This window comes from Triticum dicoccoides, chromosome 1B (genome assembly GCF_002162155.2).
Source record: "Triticum dicoccoides isolate Atlit2015 ecotype Zavitan chromosome 1B, WEW_v2.0, whole genome shotgun sequence".
In the NCBI taxonomy this organism is placed as follows: Eukaryota; Viridiplantae; Streptophyta; class Magnoliopsida; order Poales; family Poaceae; genus Triticum; species Triticum dicoccoides.
The window spans coordinates 116604281-116627232 of record NC_041381.1 but is presented as its reverse complement, the minus strand read 5'-3'; the positions used below and the strand labels follow the sequence as shown (position 1 = coordinate 116627232).

The 22952-nt window shown below is 43.4% G+C and overlaps 1 protein-coding gene across 2 annotated transcripts; it reads right to left on the bottom strand.

Annotated features, from left to right (window-relative positions):
* Positions 1 to 8597: 8597 nt before the first annotated feature.
* Positions 8598 to 16531, bottom strand: LOC119322540. Of its 2 annotated transcripts, XM_037596027.1 has the most exons (4): positions 15901 to 16531; positions 11186 to 11455; positions 9281 to 9382; positions 8598 to 9179 (listed from the first exon to the last, which is right to left on the bottom strand). In XM_037596027.1, the coding sequence occupies exons 1-4, from the start codon at positions 16177 to 16179 to the stop codon at positions 8916 to 8918; spliced, it is 915 nt and encodes a 304-aa protein (XP_037451924.1). In that variant the 5' UTR covers positions 16180 to 16531; the 3' UTR covers positions 8598 to 8915. The 2 variants fall into 2 exon arrangements, with proteins under 2 accessions (XP_037451924.1, XP_037451931.1); XM_037596034.1 differs by lacking the exon at positions 9281 to 9382.
* Positions 16532 to 22952: the final 6421 nt, after the last annotated feature.

The following is a 22952-nucleotide window of genomic DNA, read 5'->3' as shown; positions in this document are numbered from 1 at the left end:
CCATAAACGTGCCTCCCGCGGCCGAATCTAAAAGATTTCTAGAAGCAAAGTTCAAAATGGCATAAATATTTTGTATCATCATCCATAAATTCAAACCATGAGTAGGGCAATTACAAATCATCAATTTCATTATTTCCCAAGATTGGGCAACATGATTATGATCAAGTTGTTTAAAATTCATAATATCATTCCTAAGAGTGATAATCTTAGCGGGAGGAAAATACTTAGAGATAAAAGCATCTTTTCCCTTGTTCCAAGAATCAATACTATTTTTAGGCAAAGATGAAAAACAAATTTTAGCACGATCTCTAAGTGAAAACGGAAATAACTTCAATTTAACAATATTGTTATCCGTATCTTTCTTCTTTTGCATATCACATTAATCAACAAAGTTGTTTAGATGAGTAGCGGCATCTTCACTAGGAAAGCCGGCGAATTAATTTTTCATAACAAGATTCAGCAAAGCGGTATTGATTTCACAAGACTCGACATCATTAAGAGGAGAAATCGGAGTACTAAGAAAATCATTACTATTGGTATTAGAAAAGTCACACAATTTGGTATTATCTTGCGCCATGGCAACAAATAATCCAACACACAAGCAAACAGAAAAAGGCAAGCGAAAAAGAGAGGAGGAGATTGGGAAAGAGATGGTGAATAAAACGGCAAGGGTGAAGTGGGGGAGAGGAAAACGAGAGGCAAATGGCAAATAATGTAAATGCGAGGGAAATGGATTTGTGATGGGTACTTGGTATGTCTTGACTCGAGCGAAGACCTCCCCGGCAATGGCGCCAGAAAACCTTCTTGCTACGTCTTGAGCTTGCATTGATTTTCCTTAAAGAGGAAAAGGTGATGCAACAATAGTAGCATAAGTATTTCCCTCGGTTTTTGAGAACCAAGGTATCAATCCAGTAGGAGGCTCCTCAAAAGTCTCACGCACCTACATAAATAAACAAAGAACTCGCAACAAACGCGATAAAGGGGTTGTCAATCCCTTCACGGCCACTTGCGAAAGTGAGATCTGATAGAGATAGTATGATAAGATAAATATATTTTTGGTATTTTATAATATAGATGCAAAAAGTAAAGATGCAAATAAAAGTAGATTGAAAGCTTATGTGATAAAAGATAGACCCGGGGACCATAGGTTTCACTAGAAGTTTCTCTCAAGATAGCATAAGTATTACGGTGGGTGAACAAATTACTTTCGAGCAATTGATAGAAAAGCGAATAATTATGAGATTATCTAGGCATGATCATGTATTAGGCATCACGTCCGTGACAAGTAGACCGACTCCTACCTGCATCTACTACTATTACTCCACACATTGACCGACTCCTGCCTGCATCTAGAGTATTAAGTTCATAAAGAACAGAGTAACGCATTAAGCAAGATGACATGATGTAGAGGGATAAACTCAAGCAATATGATATAAAACCCCATCTTTTTATCCTCGATGGCAACAATACAATACGTGCCTTGCTGCCCCTGCTGTCACTGGGAATGAACACGCAAGATTGAGCCCAAAGCTAAGCACTTCTCCCATGGCAAAAAAGATCAATCTAGTAGGCCAAACCAAACTGATAATTCAAAAAAACTTTCAAATATAACTCAATCATACATAAAAGAATTCAGAGGAAATTCAAATATTTCTCATAGATAAACTTGATCATAAACCCACAATTCATTAAATCTCGACAAATACACCGTAAAAAAAGTTTACATTGAATAGATCTCCACAAGAGAGGGGAAGAACATTGTATTGAGATCCAAAATGAGATAAGAAGCCATCTAGCTAATAACTATGGACCCAAAGGTCTGTGGTAAACTAGTCACAACTCATCGGAGGGGCTATGGTGTTGATGCAGAAGCCCTCCATGGTCAATTCCCCCTGCGGCGGAGCACCGACGAAGGCTCCAAGATGGGATATCACCGATACAGCAGGTTACGGTGGTGGAAATTGTGTTTCGTTGGCTCTCTGGATGTTTTCGGGGTACGTAGGCTTATATAGGAGGAAGAAGTACGTCAGTGGCCGCCCAAGGGGCCCACGAGATAAGGGGCGTGCCCAGAGGGGGTGGGTGCGCCCTCCTGTCTTGTGGCCACCTCGGCTGCTTCTTGACTTGCACTCCAAGTCCTGTGGATCATGTTCGTTCCAAAAATCACGCTCCCGAAGGTTTTATTCCGTTTGAACTCTGTTTGATATTCCTTTTCTTCGAAATACTAAAATAGGCAAAAAAAAACAGCAATACGGGTTGGGCCTCCGGTTAGTAGGTTAGTCCCAAAAATGAAATAAATGTGTAAAGTAAAGCCCATAAACATCCAAAAGGGGTAATATAATAGCATGAAACAATCAAAAATTGTAGATACATTGGAGACGTATCAGCTCCTAACACATGTGGGGTTTTATGGGGACCCCTTGATCATCCATCTTAGGATAAAACTCTTCCAGCAAGGTCCAACATTGGTTTTAAAATTTAATACTGAATTAGTTATTTAACTCATAGGGCGTCATGAACCCGCGGATTCTTTATTCCACATAATGCAGGTGAGCCTGCGGGGCCACCGCGAGGAAACTCAAGGTTTGGCTTTACGTGTAGCTTGTCCCATCCGCTATGTCATGAGAATGAGATGCGCGGCTCCTATCAGGATCGTCGACACGTCGAGAGGTCTTCCTAGTTTAGTTTTACCTTTGATGAGAGTATTGTCCACCTAGATTCCTTATCGTAAGCATCGTGTTCTCATGGTGTGAGGTTTTCCCATTGGATGCGTGTGGTAATTTATGATGGACTACTTGGAGCACCCCTACAGGGTTAAATCTTTCGAAAAACCATGCCCGCGGTAATGTGGCGACTTGAAAATTTATAATTTCCAGTTGTAGGGAAGTTGACACTAAACGCAATTAAAATACACCAACCGCATCCGTGACCATGATCGTCTCTTTTCGACGGAGTTCAAGAAGAGAACACGGTGGGGTTATGAATAACTCATAAGTAGTTCAGGATCACTTCTTGATCATATTAATTTGCGACCCATTATGCATAGCATACTCTTATTATTTTTCTACTCGTAAGTTAGACACATACAAATGCTTAGTGCTTGTTGCTACCTCACCACTTAACCATTTCATACCCATTAAGCGTTGCTAGTTTTGATACCCATGGTAATGAGATTCCTGAGTCCCCATGGCTCACAGAATACTACAACAACAGGTGCAGGTACAGGTAAGGCGAGGTTTTCATGTGAGAGCGATGCATGTTTGCTTTTGGAGTTGTTTTTCTTCTTTCTCTTTGACGATCATAGGATAGGTTCCTGGTCGGTAGCCTGGGATTGTCAGGGTGGATGTCGTTCTTCTTTTCTTTTGATTTCATCTGTAGTCAGATTCTGCTCTTTTGTATTAATGTATTAATGTATTCATGTTGTACCTTGTGCCGAGTGTAAGCCTTTATCTGGTATTCTCATCTATTCAGTACATGGTATGTTGTAGTGATATCCACCTTGTGAAGCATCTCTGATATGCGCTTCTATACATGTTGGAAACGCTCCTCTTACCGAGGAACATCCGGTCATCGTCAGAGCGCCGTAGGGCCATGCACGTCACCTCCCACATCCTCCAGTTCTCATCCGCCTGACATCTCCGCAAGCACACGCTAGTCAGTAGCATCAGTGAGGAGCCAATCCAAACCCTAGGATAAAGAGGGAGTGGATGGAGCGAAGGGCTCACCTTGAGGAGGCGCCTCTGGAGGCAAACGTCGCGGGCCTCCCAGGGGCCAGGACTCGTCCTGCGACGCGTTGACGGCCTCCAGCCATGCGCGGCCGGTGGCGGGCGCCTCCACCTGCGTCATCATCGCCACAGCCTACGCGCGCAGCCACTCGCCCTCCCGGCAGGCCGCCCCCGCGATGACGCCACCGCCGTCCATTGAATCGCGGAGACGAAGCTGGCTGGCCGACGCCGCAGCAGCTTTCTTATCACGACGGATTGGCACCTGCCCTCTCCATCCCCGTCCACGAGCCCGCTGGCGCCTACCTCCGATCCCCTTACTCGAGCCCGCTGATCTCGAGCACAGCACGCCATCCCATCCTCTGCCTCCCGCGAGGTCACCGGCGCGCAGATCGGTCCGCTCGATCTCTGTGAGGCGGATGCCAGCGCCGCACCCTCCCATCCTCTGGCTCCAGCGAGGTCACGGCCAGTCGGTGGATGGGAGCTGTGAACGGCGAATAAAGCCCCGGGTGGGGAGGAGATGGGATTGGGAGGCAGGAGTCTGCCGGCGGCGCGTGGGGCGTGGTTGGGGGTGGGTTGGGCGGGGCGAGCGCCGTGAGGCAGAGTGTGGCTGCATTTTTTTCTTTCGTACCGGTTCAATTAGTACCACCTTGTTTATATTATGATTTTGTCTATACAAATTGTAAAAGCGTATTATGACATGAGAAGAAAGCGTATTGTGACGGTGAACCCGACAGACTCAACCCGTGCTTTATTATTAGGGAAAGATATACGTGTGCAATCTAAAATCAACAAGCCGTGTTAAGAATCAATGGAAGGAATTAACGAGGGAGAGAAAAGCGATAAAATAAAGAAGGGAAAAGACGTGGCTCGAGGGGAACACGCCTCGGAGGGCCTGTGGGAAAGAGAACCACGTAAAATGTGCGGGACGCCTCAGATGAAAATAAAGAGACTAGATCTGATGTGATCAGACGTGAAAATGAGGAAAAGGAAGAGTTCTCAAGAGCTCCGCCGTGTACCCTCCATTTATTGCCACGGCCATGGAGGTCACCCGTCATGTTGGGTGAAGTTGCTGGAGTTTCGGCTGAGAAATTCCTGTGGGAGGGGATGGGGGACGGCCGGCAATTCCACATGTTGTGTTCGTGTAGGCAGATCTGCCCCGGTGCACCGCACGCTGTGGTGGTGCAAATGGCGCTGGCGGCCATGGTATGATATAGTGGCAACCGCGGCCGGCACGGCAAAGGTGGATATGTGGAGGAGCCGCGGAAGCACCCATGCGCGTGCCCTCGCGTGGCGGCTCCACCCGCTGCCTGCTGCTGCCTTGAAAGTTGCAATGCCGCTGCTCTCTACACTTTCAGCAATCATGGCAGCCCCAAGCCATGCTGCTCTCGATGCCATATTTTCTAATTCGAAATCTTTGCATTTTATGCTAAGGTGCTTAATAGAGACAAGGCACCACGCAGGAAACTTCTCATTAACGGGCACTGCCATGTGGGTGTGGGAGGTCGGCGGCAACGCCTTCCGCTACAGCGCTGGCGAGAACATATAGTCCTCCTAAAGAATACAAGGTCAGGGTGAGATATCATATGCTCGTAAACTTTCAGGCCGTGTACTTAGATGTCCCTTCTATTTTACACGCATTGTGAGTGTTAATCAAGACATATATAATCCTGTTGATGCATGTTCACACAACTACATGTCCCTCCAAATTTCCTCAGTTAATACTTATATATGAGAATATTATAATTATTGGTGTTATGATATTGGTTCAGAGTCAACTATACATTTACAATACTAGATGATATCCCGCGCGTTCTGCGGGAATCAGTTGCAATATATTTTGATTAAATTTAGTTGTCTTAAATACTTGGCACTCCACATATTAAGGACTATCCTGAATGTGAAAGTTATTAGTTATCTATAAAAGTTAACTGCAAGGGACATATGTTTAGTTAGAAACATGGAATCAATATAAATAACCACCATAATTCATTTCAAATTGCATACCAACAAATTACCAACTTTAAGCTGCAACTACATGACAGAAAATGTGGAATGGAGTTTATAACCAGTCATATATACTATATTCCCGAATCAGCGGATTTTTCTTTTCACCTTGGTTATGGGGTCTCACAAAAAAATGATGGATGGTTTACATTGCCACATTGTACATTATCACTATGTGGCCACGATGTTAATTATACCTAAATTACTTGCGAAGTATTCTCTCCGCATGGATAGAAACCAATCTTAAATTCAGTTATGAAACCAATAGCAGATCAAGAAATTATAAGATGTGAACATTAAACCATAGCATTTGTAGGAAACAAATCACTGAAAATTGAAGGTCAGTCTCACCTTCTTGAACCATTTCTTGGATAAGCAACAACAATGTATGTACTAATCTCTGCTGCAAAAAAATTCTAAGAGTAAATAAGTGTAAGAAAAAACACCTAAGGAATACCACATTTCGCGAATGCATGAATCAAATACAGAAAACAAAATCCCATAGATGAAGGAAAACAAAATAGATGGATGCAATAGTCATTTTATATACCATCTCCAAATGGGCATTATGCAGCAAGCAAAGGTATATAAATGCAAAATAAATATATGTTACAACAATTAACAACAATTTGTCAAAAGAAGAACAGAGAAAAGGGAAGCACAAATATGTACTACATGAAATAACTTGCTGCCACACCACAAATCAATTAATAAGCATGTTATTATCTGTGCGTCACAAAGAAAAAGCAAGTAAAATTGTAACATATTTAAGATATGCATATATTGAATTCTCATACCGCTAGATCTATCATAAACTTTGCGAAGGCATACCAATAAATGGTTTGAAGGTGCAGCTCTAATATAATAACCTGTTGGGAAGAGAAAGTATATACACTAACCTGTTTAATGGAGTAAACTGGAAACTTGCATGCTGTCAGAAATTCAGAGTTCCAGATTCAGAGAACAAAAGAATGACACCTCATGCAATATAAAGTAGAATAACTGGCAACAAAAGGCAATAAATTGGAAAAGCTTAGCTTATTTGTGAAGAAAACAGAATTACGTCTTGGTAGGCATCGTGCCTTTACATGTTAGTAATTGGTGGAAAGGCATGAGAAAAACAAAGATATATATTACCAATCAAACATTGCGTAATAAAAAAGGATATATCCTTATGTTAGCATCAAGCTCTACTTCATATTTTGACCTGTGATCTCGACACATCTCCATAGCTATGTGTTTCCTACATAGAACTGCTTGACAATCCATAATTTGCAAGAGCAAGATCTGCACTTAAGAAAGCTTTGCAGCAGAAGAAAAACATCATGTACGGCATATGGGAACTCTAAATCCTTAAAGAACAACCTCGTTGCATGTTTTTTCATGTATAGGATTCTGCATCAGAACCTTCATGGCAGTCAAAAACCTACAACCAAGTAACACAGTTAGTTCAGGTAGTGCAAGAGAATCTCCCTGAAGTCCATTATTTGGGCATGGAGGTGATGAGTGAAGCTGATTGCTCGCTTGCGTCGTCATACAGACCCAAACTACCATATTGATTCGTTTCTATTGTGTGGAGAAGGAGAAGTATCTTGACTATGTAGGAGACGAAAAGGACAACGATGTGCACCTTTTTTGTACACAGCATCTGATCGTTTGAGCCGGCCGAAACAGGCCTCCCAGCAGCGCCGGAGCTAGCTTGGCCTAGAACAAACAGGAGAGGAGAGGAGAACCAAAGCCAAATCAGAAGCACGACCGCCATTTTGGGGCACCAAAGAATCGGTACTGGGAAGGGAATAACAGATCCAGAGAAGCCTAGCGCGGTCGGAGGTGAGACGGACCCGTGGTAAATCCTCGGCAATCATCAACCCATGGCCATTGCACGGCGCATGAGGGCGGCGGAAGGAGGTGAGAGGGAAGGCGGGGTGCGCCGCCGGGCAGTCGGGAGCGTGAGCGACGTAGAGAGACGGGCCAGGGGATCGAGAGATATGCATCCTCATTAATAACGGTGGAGGAAATCGCTTGATTGATTCGCCAGTTACGGAAGGCAGAAGAGGAAGCGGTCGGTCGCTTCGTTTTTTCTTGACGTCGGTTGGTCGCTTCGTTGACATGGATCATATGTGTGGACCAGAAGAAAGGGAACACAACGATGATGACCTATGGGCTTTCAATGGGCTTTTTAGTGTCCAAACGGATTTGGTGAGAAGCCGAGGCGTACAGCCCAACCAAAACAAATCTAGTCGAGGGGATCGATCGACACGAGGAGGCAGGCAGTGAGCGGAACGGCCGAAAGAATGAACCGGTATCTTTAACTTAGCGGTGGCAACACTCAGTAATTTTGTGAACTTTTGATCTGACGGTTGTACACTGCTGAGCTATACTGCATCAACGCTTAGATGATGTGGTTGTTTTACACATGGAACCTACTTGATGATGTGGATGGGTTGCATGATGAGAGAATAGGGAGAAGTGGGGAATAACTTCTTAAGAATGATAGATATTGTAGTAATATATTTTAAGTTTGGTACATGCAAAAAAGTTTACAACCCATAAACACCTTATGTGATAATTGATAAACAAATTAATGTGTCATACATCCATCCATTTATAGTAACTATGCAAGTATCCATCACAATCATTTGTTTTTTCTAACCACATATAAATATATTTGTTTTCATAATTTCCGAGCATTTTTTTAACGATGGTCCTTTTATCTTGGATATACCTATTTTCATACATTTCTTACTCCTAAAAACACACGGAAATCCAAAAAAGGTTAAGTTTCATATTTAAAATTATTAGCAATGACCTCTCTTTTATGTTATTAAACGTTGTTTAATATCAGGCATCCGTCTCGAAACACACATTACATTGACCATGAATGAGCCTCTATCTCTTTTATTAGGATGATGTAGGAAAAAAATCCTGTTGCAACACACGGGCCTTTTTCCTAGTATAAACTATATCTATATTATTCATGATCGTGTATGGTACTAGCTTCTTTTTCAATGATATGTGGCCACGCCACAATGGAACAGTTGTAGAGGTCTTTATCGCGCATGTTGAGTGGTTTGTACTTGTCGCCCATCTTTACCGCCCGGCGAAACTTATCCATCAAATGTCTCCGTTTCCCACGAACAAGGGACACACTAAGTTCACCACGGTAGATGATGGGTGACGGGCCCTTTTTTAACTTCTGTATGGCACCGGCACCGGTACGTCCCCGCCTTTGTATTTCTTCTTCCTTCGGAGCATCCCATCGGCTTCAATTATCCAGTGCTCGTCGCTGGAGTGCCAGTAGTTGTACTCGGCCCTTGGCTTCCGCTTCTTCTTGCTTACTGAATTTGAGTCCGTGGAGACAAACGACTTGCCACTGTTGGAGTTCGTGGCGCCGTTGTCAGCAGCTGACTCCTCATCGCCGGAGGAGGAGATAACAACAACGTCGTCTGCATTCTTAAAAAAAAACAAATCAAACGATTCTAATTAATTCTCATGATTCCTCAAACATACATGTAACCAACATATGTAGTTATATGAAAAGAAAAAACTAATACTTCGCATCTGTGCCCGTTGTGGTCTAAGAAGGCAAAGCCGTTGGATATGGTGGAGTAATTGTCGACGTCGACAGCAGCATCTTGAGAGGAGGTATTGTCCACCTTTTTGTAAAAAAGAAAGAGAAACCGAATCAAATAAAATTCTTAATGTGCGATGTGTATTCTCAGTGCCTTGGTGGATATATATATATATATATATATATATATATATATATATATATATATGATATGTATATATACCTATACCTACCTATACTAATGAGAGACTATTTCCACGTTAATTACAAAATATGAGCTATTGGTTTGGCAGGACCAAATAATTACGATGTAGATAATCCTCTGTTGTAATTTTGCACCGCTGTGAATCCAATGCGTTGCTATCAAGAGTCCTATGCTCGTACGTACTCTTGAAGCAGCACACAAACCGTATATCGTGTGGCCCCACTATGTTACCTAACAGAAAAATCAATCAACAAATCTAAAGCTGTAACCTTGTATCTATTCTTTGGATAAGTCGTTTTGGAGCATTACATGGATAAGTCATTTTGGAGCATTACATGGTTTGAAGCATCAAGAGTCCTACGAACGTGGATAAGTCGTTTTGGAGCATTACATGGTTTGGAGCATCAGAACATAGTTTTTTTACTTTTATCTATTCTTTAAATTTTAGGCTCGCCAATTTAATATGCTTTGTTCTGATGGAAAAAAAAATTCAGAGTTGTTTGAAGACTTGGAACTTTCCGATGTGCATTCAGGAGGTAAAGAAGGTGGTATCTTGCAGTATTTATCTGAAGCAATAACCAACAAGGGAGATCAAAAAATGATGCTCAAGTTAACCTTTGTAGTTTTTCTCATATTTCTGCTACTTGCTGAGTTTTCGTTTCTTTGTTAAAATGGATGTACTAAATAACTAAAAACATATGTTAGGTTATTTTTGTACAATTTATTTCTTAGGTAAGTGATGCCATGTAATTAAAATTCGGTCCAGTAACACTAAGAAAATGTAGAGGTTGATTCGATCATCATAAATTGTTGTTGTATTTGATATCTATGTTGCCTATATACATGTGCTTACTTTAAAAGACACACATCAGCAGCACAAGGTCACTCTGTTTTTACTTTTTCTTTAATCAGAAATATGGACTTACACACATATATTTTCATTCTCATGTAATGGGATATATCTTGAAGGAAAAAAAATCATGTTGTATCATGTTATATCTTTGAGATAGTGTGATAAAAGAGGGTATCCTCTAATTATATAACTCACGCCTTTCTCTACATGGATGGGATGACTATGAAGATATGACATGTGTACACTACAAACGCTATCAATTTTATGTATATCAGATTTATTTCAGATTTCATTTTTGGACGATAAACATTTAATGCGAACAAAATTACATCAAATAATAAAAAATCTTGGTTGTGGAATCATTTGTAGTGTAGGCCATCTTTCAAAGCGAGGCATGCTTGGATAATTTTGGTACAAGGTTTATCAAGTTAGTAGACGGACAAATACGCATTTGTCTATATACATGGACTTGAAATTATTTTGTTTGCACAAATGATAATTCGATGGTGTATATAGACATGCTAAATTTGCGTTATTTCAAGAATTAACAGAAATTATTTTTTGGTACACAAAATGGCTTTGTCTGGAGACGACCACATGAGCCTCTCTTTTTCGACATTGTTGGCAATGGCTTATTGTTGGCCCTTTTTTTAAAACTACTTAGGAACCGACTATTACATTGGAACGGAATATGCAAGAAAAATATTTACTAAAATATTATATAGTGCTAAAAATTTAAAGAATAACTAGCCCGTGTGAATGCACAGGTTGGCGACTACTATATGTGTAATCAATGATCGAGTTATAGGAAAGAAAAAGAAGGTACGTACAGCACATGTCTTCTTATTGCCGGGGCTGTTGTTGGAGAAGTCAAGGTCGTCAAGCGAGGTCATGTCAGCGATGTTCATACCAAGCAGCTCCTCGTCGTCGCCATGTGACACAGGTGTGTGGTTGTGTTGTGGAGCTGAAGGTGTTGGATCGATCATCGTGTATATATATAGACAGGTAAAATTTGCCTCCAAAAGTTGTGGTGGGAACGAGAGAAGCGTTTTGGCGCCAGATGCCGTGCATTGCCCGCCAGAAACTGCGTCTCCCTCTCCCTGCAATGTAATGAAGGAGAGAATCAATTTGGATGGATGAAAGGGGCGAGCGTAATCGCATCCTCCTTTCCAATCGATTGTTTCCATCCCGTGGTACCTCGATCGTACGCCACCCATTGATCGATTATTTGTTTCTTTTCTTAGCGGGCGACAATCCCTCCCTTCCTTATTTATTAGTACTCCCTTCTTTTCGGTTTATAGGGTTTATCTCGAAATTTTAGTTTTTCCATTTTATAAGGCTCAATTTGGTTGTTTCCCATCACATGTTTAGATTCCAAAGTGCATTAAATTATTGCATGCAAGTATTAAGAGAAAATTAATCAATGCATGTAATTTATGCATGCATGCATTACAATTAATGTATTAGTAAACATACTTTTTTGAGAAAAGCAAAAGCATTAATTTGGGTGCTTTTGCAAACTCCAAAAGGTATTCCACCACTCACCATCTACTTGGTTGGTGAGATTTTTGAATTGAGCCTTAGACTAGCCACAATGGAGAGTAACATACACATATCCCTAGACTATGTTACTACCTCAATAATGGGTAGTAACATAAGTATAGTAACATGCAAAACTTCATTTATTAGGTTATAGACTCATATTGCATTGGGACATGTGATGTTACAATAACTAGCTAAGTTACTACTACAACATCTTTCCTCATTAACTCAGTGCCACATAAGCAAATTTACTGAGTTGGACTCAATGTTACTACCGAAGTTACTCCCATTGTGGCTAGTCTTATAAGAGGTAATAGCACCCCAGGTACCCTAACTTGCATCCAATGTGATGATTTAGTCCCAAAGTTGTAAAACTTGACCAAACCATACCCCAACTTGCACCTCATGTGATGATTTAATCCCAGACCAATCACAACTCGCCAATTGGCTGGACCGGTCAGCGCACACAGTTTTGCAGAAAACCCCCTGCTGTTTTCAATTATCAACCCGTTCTGTTCTTCATAGCAGAGCAAAGCGTGCGGGTCACCGGAGCTCCGCCCTCTGCCATTGGTTCTTTCTTTTTGCTGGGGAGGCATGCCTAGTCCTGACAGCATGCAACGCTAATGTACAAAATGGTTTCAGCGTCATAATAAATCAGGGGAAGGGCCCTTCCTTCAAGATATATATCATCAATACAGTTAATTCATTATACAAAACCTGTGCGTGAAGCCAAAGAATCTACATGTACAGCTACAAATGCATTTGCAACCATAAGCATTATAGTACAATTTTGAAAACATGACAATACATAACTTAGACAGTCAATGCGGCTCCATTCAAGGGATGTACAACAGATGACAGCAAATATTAGATGGACACATGTCATAATCTTAGATAAGCACTGAATAGTAAGAAGGGAACAAGAGCTCTGATTGTTGAGATCAAGCCAGATACCATGAGGAAAGCCTCCCGCCACTGGTAAATGCTAGGCGTGGGCGCCAATAGCGCTGGAAACTTGATACCGAGGGGGAAAAAGTCTATCTCTGAACTCTGAATAAAAAAACATAGATGAACACACGAACTTACAACACCACACTCATTTCGACAACGCCTACGAAAGACTAACTCTTGAACAATTTTTTAGTATAATATTTTTTGAAATTTTCCTAATTGCTCCAAAAGCCATAATGTTTTCTTCCTTCTAAACAATAAAGCAACTTTCACAAGCCATGTAAACATTCTCAATGTGACAGCTGAACCTTTTCCTGTACTTTTCAGAAACTTCATTTTCCCAGCAAAAACCATAATGTTCGCTTCCCTCTATATAATTATAATGGAACAATTTTCATAAGCCTGGTCAGCATTCTCGTTTTGGCTTCTGACTGATGATCTACGGGAAAAAATTTATGAGGTATAGGCACATTTAAGAAAACGAAACAGTAATGCGAAGAAACAATTGTTGTAGAATCTACCCACTCGCTAGGAAAGTTCCGAACCTAAATCACAGCCAATGAAATTGCTTCCCTCGAGCTATTAACAGTGCCATTTAGATCACGCCTAACTCTGAATGGTGAGGTCAGATACTGTAGGTTCATATGCTATGGTGGTGACCAATCTCCAAGCTGACATAACCCTGTTAAAAAATGCTCGAACGGGTCAAGTTGAGTCTTAGTTTGAAAACAAAATGAGTCAAGTTGAATGGTAGTATTTGGTTGGATAATTATTTGTACACAATTAGTCTTTCCGAACTAAATCAATGAGCAAATAAGTAGACACTGGATGAGTTTTGCGCTTAGAAGCATTTTACTGAGCACCTTCCTTGCTGTCTTGGAGGCTGACGGGGCTTGCTTCAAATGACGGCGGCAGGGTGCTGCAGTAGGCGAGGGCATAGGGCTGCAAGGGGGAGGCATCGTGGCGGCACCGAAGCAGCATCGGAGGGTGCCGGGGGGCACCTCGTCGGAGCGGCCTTCGGGCCGGCGCCGGCAGACGTAGGCGAGGCACAGAGCAGCGATGGGGAAGCCTCGACGGTGGAGCCGAAGCTGCATCGGAGGAAGCCGAAGGTGTCATGGGGACGGGACTCCTTGTCGGAGTGGTCGAGATCGCCGGTTGCGGCCCGCCGGAGACGACGAAGTTGGCCGCCCCGGAGACGACGAAGACGACGAAGTCGGCGGAGACAACATAATTGGAAACGGCAGGGGGTTTTGTGCAAAACTGCCAGCGCTGACCGGCCCAGCCACTTGGCAGCCAATTGGCGAGCTCTGATTGGCCTGGGACTAAAACATCACATTGGATGCAAGTTGGGGTATGGTTTGGTCTAGTTTTGCAACTTTGGGACTAAATCATCACATTGTGTGCAAGTTAGGGTACCTGGGGTGCTATTACCTCATCTTATAAACCGGAAAGGAGGGAGTAGTATAGATAGGACCCCGATAAGGCGCGTACATTCGGCGTGCAGACACCCCAGCCCGAACGAATCGTTCGGTGCCAGGGTGGGCATCGATCAAACAAATTCGTTCGGGATGAGAGGAGCCCCAGCCCGAGCGCCCTCCCCCCGCCAAGCCAGCGTGAACAACCCAACATAGCCCCCGTACAGGTCGGCCTTGTGACTAAAAAATAGAAAGAAAATAGCCCGGTATCGCCCAGTTTGTACTGTGAATAAACAAAAACATGTTTTGAATTGTGAAAAGGAACCCAGATGTTCCATGTTATGAAAAAAATTCCATTAGAAGGAGAAAATTGAGAACTAAAAAATCTCAGTGATGCAAACCAGAAATTGCCATCTGTCTTTAAGAAAGCAAAAGTTGCCAGGAACAAAAAAGATCTTTGTTTACAAAAAAATTATAACAAACATGAAAATGCCTAAAACGTACTATGTGTACAAAAATAGAAAATTAACAAAAGACCATATACAGTAATTATTTTTCCATGCAGTGTACAGAAATAATTGGCCATCTAATATAATACCAAAAAAATCATACATGAACATATGCAGCAATTAGATTCCGTAGTTAAAATTATAATCGTTTTGAAAAAAAGAATCTTGCCATGGGCATTAAACAGAATTTGCCGTGGGACATCTAGTGAATTTGCCATGGCAAAATCAGTTTCAAAATAGCCATGGTAAAAAAGAATTGACATCATCTTGAAAAAAGAAACTTGCCATGGGCATTAAATTGAATTTGCCGTGGGATCTCTAGTGTTGCCATGGCAAAATCACTTTAAAAATTGCAATGGTAAAAAAATATTGACATCGTCCTGAAAAGAGAAACTTACCATAGGCATTAAATTGAATTTGCCATGAACATCTAGTGAATATGCCATGGAAAATCAATTTAAAAATTGCCATGGTAAAAGAAAAGTCTGCATCGTCTTGAAAAAAGGAAATTTGCCATGGAACATCTAGTGAATTTGCCATGACAAAAACACATCTAAAAAATGTGGTGAAAAATGTTCTCTCTACACAGATAGATTTTTTTAAAATGGAGAAAACATCTAAGTTAATCCCCATGGCAAAACAAATTTCAAAGGATCAATCTTTTTTGCCATGGCAAGTTTTGAACAAATGTTTTTGACATCTTAAATTGCCATGGCAATTTGCCATGTTTTTAAACGTCTATAACTTTGTCATGTTTTTTGTCCTCCGAAAAATCGTAGCAAAATTTCCATGTACAACAAATGTTAAGTTGCCATCAGTGCCTCCAAATCAGAACATATCAGGCAATAAAAACGCAAAGTTATCTAGTAGCAAATCAGAGCATGAGAACAAAATGGTACTACTAGTGAAAATGCGACACACCAACTGATTTGCTTGCCAGGGCTAGGAACACCATGACCAATGCATCCAGACTCGTTGGCCGTGGTCGCCATGGGGGTCCGGCTCACCCATGACGATCCCGGAGAGCCTCAGTACCACCAACGGGTTCAGAATCTCCTCGCTACAGTATTATCACATAGCAAAGGTGAACTGAATTAGAATCAAGGATGAGGAACAATCAGCTCGTACCAGATAGAAAAATGCAAGTCGCTCACAACGGAGAAAGCTAGCTCGAACTTCTGCACCGTACGCGCATGCCAACCGCGGCAGCGCGTCCGCGCATGCCAAACTCTGCGTCAGAGCGCCACGCCGCGTGTGCTGCTCGTCATGCTGCTGCCACTCCGAAGGAGACGAAGGCCGCCGTCGTGTTCCACCGCCGGCAACACACGAAGACGGGAAGCAGGTGGCGCGCGCGAACACATGGTCGTGCTGGACGTGGAGCACGGGACGGCGCGCGAGGATCGCCATGGGCGGCAGCTCCACGTCGCGCGTCCACCACCACCAGTCGCGGCGTCGTATCCCTGATGACCTCGGAGCCGCCGCAAAATCCCAAAACTACTGCCGGCGTGAGGCCGACGGACGCCGCCTCCAGCCGAAGAAAAGAATCACATCGCCGGCAGGCTCTCCCCCTCCCCCCTCCACACCCCCTCGTGACGCCGCTCACCCGCGAGCAGGGACTCCGTGGATCCCCCCTCCTCCTCGTCCTTGACCCCTGCTGCCGCGACGGTGGCGGGATCTGGTCGGGGATGAGCCTTGTCGCTGGCACGAGGTCAGTCTCTGTGTCCCAGAGCGAGCGGTGAAGAAAGGTGGATAAGAAGAGCGGTGGGGTAGCGTTCGGGGTGAGATCTACTTTTACCGAACGAGAGAAAAACATGACGTGGCTCAACTCCTTCTGGTAAGATTTGTCCATGGAATTCAACGGTAGAAAGCAGGTTTGGGATCACAGACGAAAACATGGCACGTTGGGCACTTATTGATCCGCGCTATTCGCCACACTGGGTGAGGAATAGTTATTCTTCACCCCTCTACTTTAACATTAATGCATCGTAATTTTACGTTTCGTAAATTTTATCTTATTTTAGACGTAAAAAGAGAACATAAGAAAATATGTAATTATCGTAAAAAAATATTTTATATTACGTAAATTACAAATGTAAAAACATTGTGTAAAATGTACATTGTATTTTTTCTGGTATTCTGACTTTTTTATGCCAAATTTTACACAATGAATCAATATGACTGTAACTATTTATATTTGAAACATAATTTGTTTATGAAATGATCGTAATATTACCTCGGATGAAGAATAACTTTTTCTGCACCCTGGATGAAACACAATGTGCATATATATACTAGTAGAATGCCGTGCGTTGCTACGTGTAAATGATTGAAAATAAATGGAGAGGAAACTCATACATCAGGTACTTGACAATACTCTTCACGTCAGTCACTTATATTTACGGCCATCAAATCAATATTTTACGGTTAGGAACACGCTACCACCTATTCATCTTCTCCTTCCTTTCCCATGACGGTTACTCTTCTTCAATCATGCCCTACCCAAGCCTAATTGCCTGCCTCCATCCCCTCAACCGGCGGCTATCACCTCCCTTCCCTCCCCTCAACCTCCCCCGACCACCATGTCAGTTTCCGCCCCGACCATCCTCAATGAACAACTCCGATGTCCCCCTCCCCCACCCACACCCCCATGCATCATCATTGGTTAAGTCTCGGACTCGCTCCCACTCGTACACGACACGGCCTCACCGTGGCCAGCTCTCCTCATGTCATCCTCGTCTTCGGCCTTGTGCAAAGCAGAAAGTTAGTGAGACAACAACAACAAAAATCACACATGAGATTTAGCAAAAACCGATAAAATCAAAGAATAAGTGGATGATACTTGATTCAGACACATACTTCAAATCGCAAAATTATCATACATCAAACATGTGTCAACAACTTGATCAAACAATCAATGAACAATAATTTGATATCAAAATGTTATGATTCTCGCTTCACCTGAAGGTCCAAAAACACGGTCTTCTCTGCTGCTTTCTTTGCCGAAAAGGGCTTTCGCCTGCTTTATATATATAAAGCATAGACCAACAGTGCCCCGTACAACCGCACTCACCCACCACAAACGCACACACACACCCAAGGCAGGATACATGGGCGCTGAGCGCAGCAACACACACCCTAGCACTAAAAGAGTCGCCGGGGGCTTCATCCGTGAACAACGCGAAGAAGTGAAGCCGCATATGACGAACCGTGGGCTCCAAGGCGGCGCCTTCAGGAAGGATACGACACCACATCACCGCCACCGCTCGATCCGAGGATCAGAGTTTCCCCTGGAGCAACACGAGGGCAATGATAGCCACGACGACACCTTCAAGAAGGGAGCAATCTTCGCCGTCGCCAGTCCATCCGGAGATAGAGTAGGTTTTCACCCCGGCCAACACTCACCGCCACCGAACGCCACACCCCGGCTACCAAGCCGCCCACACGGCCGTGGCAGCCGGGCAGCCCTGAGGCACGAGCTCTGCCCATGAGTACCGCGCCACCACCATCAGGGCCACCCCCCAGAATCCAAGACCTTGACACCAAGTCCCCCGAGCCCACCGCTACCCCAACCGCAGAGACGGGCAGAAAGGATCCACCTTTCGCACCCCTGGCCGGTCCCAGCGCCAAGACCAAATAGGCCAGCCACAACAAGCCTCCATCGAGCCGTCCTGCTACACCGTGCGAGAGACGAGAGCAGTCCTGCCGCCGGGCGCAAGACGAGCGCGGTCCTGCTGCCGCGCATGAGACCGCTTTCTTTACCAAATAAATTATATTCAATGTTCCTAGAAAAAATGGAAGTGGTTTTTCAAATTTATCAGTTACTCTTATTTGCATGCCTTGTCCTCTTTACTGCGAGACAACTCCACCAAACATCGAGCTTCACAATAACCCCAACCTCACTAAGTTTACCATCTTCGCCGACAACAATTGTGTAGAGCTCCAAGTGTTGGACTTTAAAAATGACAATGAACCTAAGCATTGATGAAAAGGTAACAGATGTACACTTTCACGTTCTAACCTTGGGGCACAACTTCGCTTTCTTGCCATGCCACCTTCCTTGATGTCTCTCTCCTTTCTCTCAGCTTTGTCACCTCCATCCATCCTTCCTGATCCTCCCTTCTTTCACCTTCCCGTGTCGCATGTCCACCACCGCATCTCTGCTGGCGCAATCAGCAAAAGACATGGCTGGCACTTGATTCCAAAAAACTCTGGTGGGTTGATTAGAAAAATAAACATTGTTTTTACCCTATATTTGAAAAGGAAGAAGATTCAACTCACACATATGACTGGAGGTTGCAATTGCAAACAGTACCTATGCAAGTGCAGAGTGTGCAGCTGTCGATCTTGTCCTATGGCACCTGTTTTCCTCGCCCACTAACGTTTCGGCAATCATTAGTGTGTGCATGTCCTGCAGAGCACAATCATCGTCCATCTTGACAAACGCTTCGTCGCCTATGTCACAAGGGCATGGTGGCCATTGTCCATGTTGGCGAGCTAGTTGACCATGCCGCTGAGAGCCTACTTGTAGTCTCTAACGTTCACCTAGTCATCCTCGCCCATGGGCATTTTCAAATTAATTTGACACCATTAACTGCCTGACTAATTAATTAATTATAGACCTAATTAACAGCTTGATTAATTACTTGTGGTGTAAATAAAAACAAAGGAACTATATAATAGTATAGATTTACATTACTATGGAAGGAATGATTTGTCATCTACGTTGAATGTATAGGAAATATTAGATCTCACTCATTTCTCCTCATACGATGAGAAAAATTGACAGCAAAATATTCAGCAACATGTAATGCCCATATTATAACGGGCCAGCAACATCTATCTTTAAGCAAAAAGAAACAATGAAGCTCTGAAACATAACTGAAGTTTTCCAGTAAAAAAACATAACTGAAGTTGTTTAGCCAGACACCATTAGCCTGTATTGCTCACTGGTAAACATAAGCCTAGTCATCTTTTTTATCGTTATATTAAAACGTAGATGAACACAAGAGCATAAATTGTGGTCAACTTTTCTACATGCATTAATGGACCCCTCATCTTCTATCTTCTCCCCATACATAGCTAATGTACTTTTAGAGGTACATACCAAAATTGTGGGAAGACATGAGACTATTTTTCATTTCTCTTTATTCATTTGCATTTACTCCTCAGTCACCAGCAACAAGACATGCCATTATCTTCATTCTCCTTGCTTGCCTCATATTTTCTAGCAGCCCTTCGACCTCATCTTAGACCTTGCTGTCAAACACTCATCGCTCTTATTTGCCATGGTTCATATAATTTCTATCAATGGATGATGGTGCACTAAACACCTCACATTAATATTGAGGTCAAAAAACATGAAGAACTTGAGACTTGGGAGTTGATGGAATCCATTGTCTCACTCTTCAAACTTTAATCTTTCACCTTGTTTTCTTCTACATGTGCTCTTTCGAGAAGGCACATGGAAATAAGAGCTCCAACGGATGATGTAATGCCAGCTCTCGAAATAGTTTACCAACTTAAGAGCTACAATGGATGGTGTAATGCCAACTCACGAAATTTTTTACCAAAATAATTCAAGTTCACTATCATCAATAAACACATTGGATTTCTTCTCATTTTGAATTATCTACTTCACTTCATCGGCAACTTGCTTTCCAGCACAATCTAAAGAAGAAAAAGAACCGATTTCTCCAACACATGTGCAATCTCTGGGACCTAAAAGTTTCAAATCTCTACTCCTAATGGAGCAGTTGGTGAATAGTTTCCACGGTTTATTTTCGCTGGTTTTTTTTGTCTCTCCTCCCACCACCCCCTCCCATCCTGGTCCATCGGTTTATTTTTCTCTCCACTCTTTGTTATAACCAGGACTTTCCTAACATATAACAAATCACGGGTCTAACTTCCTTAAGTTATCCATATCAATCGATTCCTTTTATTGGTTCAATTTGTCTTAGGAAACAAATAACAAATTTTTAAGAAACAAATAATAGATTTGAATCTAACTTCCCTAACTTATCTAAATCAATCGATTTCTCTCATTAGTGAAATTTGTTTTAGGAAACAAATAACAGACACGTCACAAACTCCTCCCAATAAATAGTTTCTTAACATTTGCAAACTTTCCTAATCAGCTCACAAACGGGCAGGTACTGATATCATGTTACCAAACAATAAAACCCCATTTGCATAGAAATCAGTTCAAAATCCTAACTTTCCTAAATTTTTACCTTTCCTTGATAACATCCAATATTTCCTATGTTTTCCACCTATTGAAGGAAATCACCCCTCCATCGATACTAGCATTTTTTGGAATGAGATCTCCGGGTTATGATTTTTTGCGATTCTTTCCAATTGTGACCTCTCCTTCCGCTCCGGCTCCTTCTCGCATAATCACCTCCACCACAGTCAACTGACGCCACCCTAGGCCTCTTGCCTCTCCACACCTTCTCCGCCACCTCCTCCTCGTACTCCATTGACAATCCCGCTGCCACGTTTGTCCATGGAGGTGTCGAGGGCATGGCGCAATAGCGTACCAGTGGTAGAGCAGCGCATAGCAGCAGGAAGAAGCACACAGCAGGCGAGGCGAGCGGCCGACGATGGAGGGCAGAGATGCGGCCGGCGTGGCTGAGGGGGCGGCCGGAAAAATATGGCCGCGACAGGAGGCGGCGCGAGGCAGGGGCGCGGCAGCGGGGCGAGCGAAGGGATATGCGGTAGCAGACGAGGCGAGCGCAGCCAGCGAAAGTGTGACGCGCGGCCAGGGTGTGCATCGCGCAGGGCACAGTGGTGTGGTGGCTGTGGCGAGCATGATGGCAACGGCAGGCGCGACAGACATGGTGTGGCACGTGCGTGGGCATGGAGAGCCAGAGAGGGAGTGGCCCCGCGGGCACGAAAGAAGAGCTGAAGGCTCGGGCATGGGCGCGCATAGGAGTGGGCATGTGCCACGGGGTCAATCCGAGGAGCTCTGTGGCTACCCCTGCAATGGCCATGGTGGACGGCGGTTCTCGGCCACGGTGAAATACCTAACGAGAGCAAACGAGAGGGGAAACTGGGGAAAGGCAAGAGGAGATCATGGCGGTGTCAATGGCACCCTAGGGGAAGACAGGGGAGCTCGGGGCGGCGCGGATCAAACGGCAATGTCGCGGTGGTCGAAGGTTGAGGAAGACGGCAACGACGTTGATCTGGGGGTGCTGGACTTGATCTCGTTGGCGCAGATGAAGTAGCGGAGGCATTCGGAGCTCCTCGACAAGCTCCTAGCCAGTAGGGAGGGCAGTGGTCGTGTGGATGGGGTCGGTCATGGTGGCCGTGGCATTTGAGTTTGTCCAGATCACCGGGACCGAGTGAGCGAGGAGGAGAAGTGGGTATGGGAGGGGGCGTCGAGGAGTGAGGCCATGGGGGCAGGGGAGGCAGGGCGTCACCCTTATCCATTCCCCCTTCGATGCCGGCGAGGTGGTCGGGCGGGAGCCCGGCTCTATAGCGACGGGCTCGGGGAATAGGAGAAGACGACCGTGCGGGGACTGGACCACTGGGCCAGTTCGGTGGCAAGGCCCGGGGGGTAGGGGAATCCCCTTTTTCATCGTCCTTTTGGTTTTTAATGTATTCTAATCTGTTTCTCCTTTTTAACACCATTTTTTATTTATTCTTATATCAACTAAATGGATTTTATTAATTGTGAAACTATGCACACAATTCGAGCACAATATTTTTAGGTGGCACAAAAAGTTTGGGGCCAAAAGGAAATACATAAAATTAGGTTTATATTTAATTGGTTATTTTAACTACTGTTGGACCTCTTATTAATTTGACAAGATTTATTTTTTGGGTCAAATAATGTTGGGCTCAACATGTCAAAGATCAGTGGAATTTATAGAATATGGTGAACATTTTAGTTTTACTGTTTGATGAAATAATTTATTTGACTTTATTTTAAATTTGAATTGGGCTTTGATTTTTACCAAGTGGCAGTTTGGCTTAGCAAGCCTGATGACATGGCATTATTAGGGGGAGGTCGTTGTAGCTAACGACTTGAGGTGTTACATAATCTTCTCATTTCTGAAATTTCATTGTTAAATGATTGGGGAATATATCACACTATTCATTAGTTTAGTCAAGCTCATCACAAGTCCATACATTATTGCCAATTGAGTAAGTCTTATTGGCGGGGAGAATAGGCTATGTGT

Bases quoted from the DNA above. Each gene is read 5' to 3' on its own strand.
- LOC119322540 (XM_037596027.1), bottom strand. From the start codon at position 16,179: ATGGCGATCCTCGCGCGCCGTCCCGTGCTCCACGTCCAGCACGACCAT. The intron at 11,456-15,900 runs GTACGAGCTGAT...ATTACATTGCAG, and splicing joins GACTTGCATTTTTCTATCTG to GGAGAGGGAGACGCAGTTTC. The intron at 9,383-11,185 runs GTACGTACCTTC...TTTTACAAAAAG, and splicing joins GCAATAAGAAGACATGTGCT to GTGGACAATACCTCCTCTCA.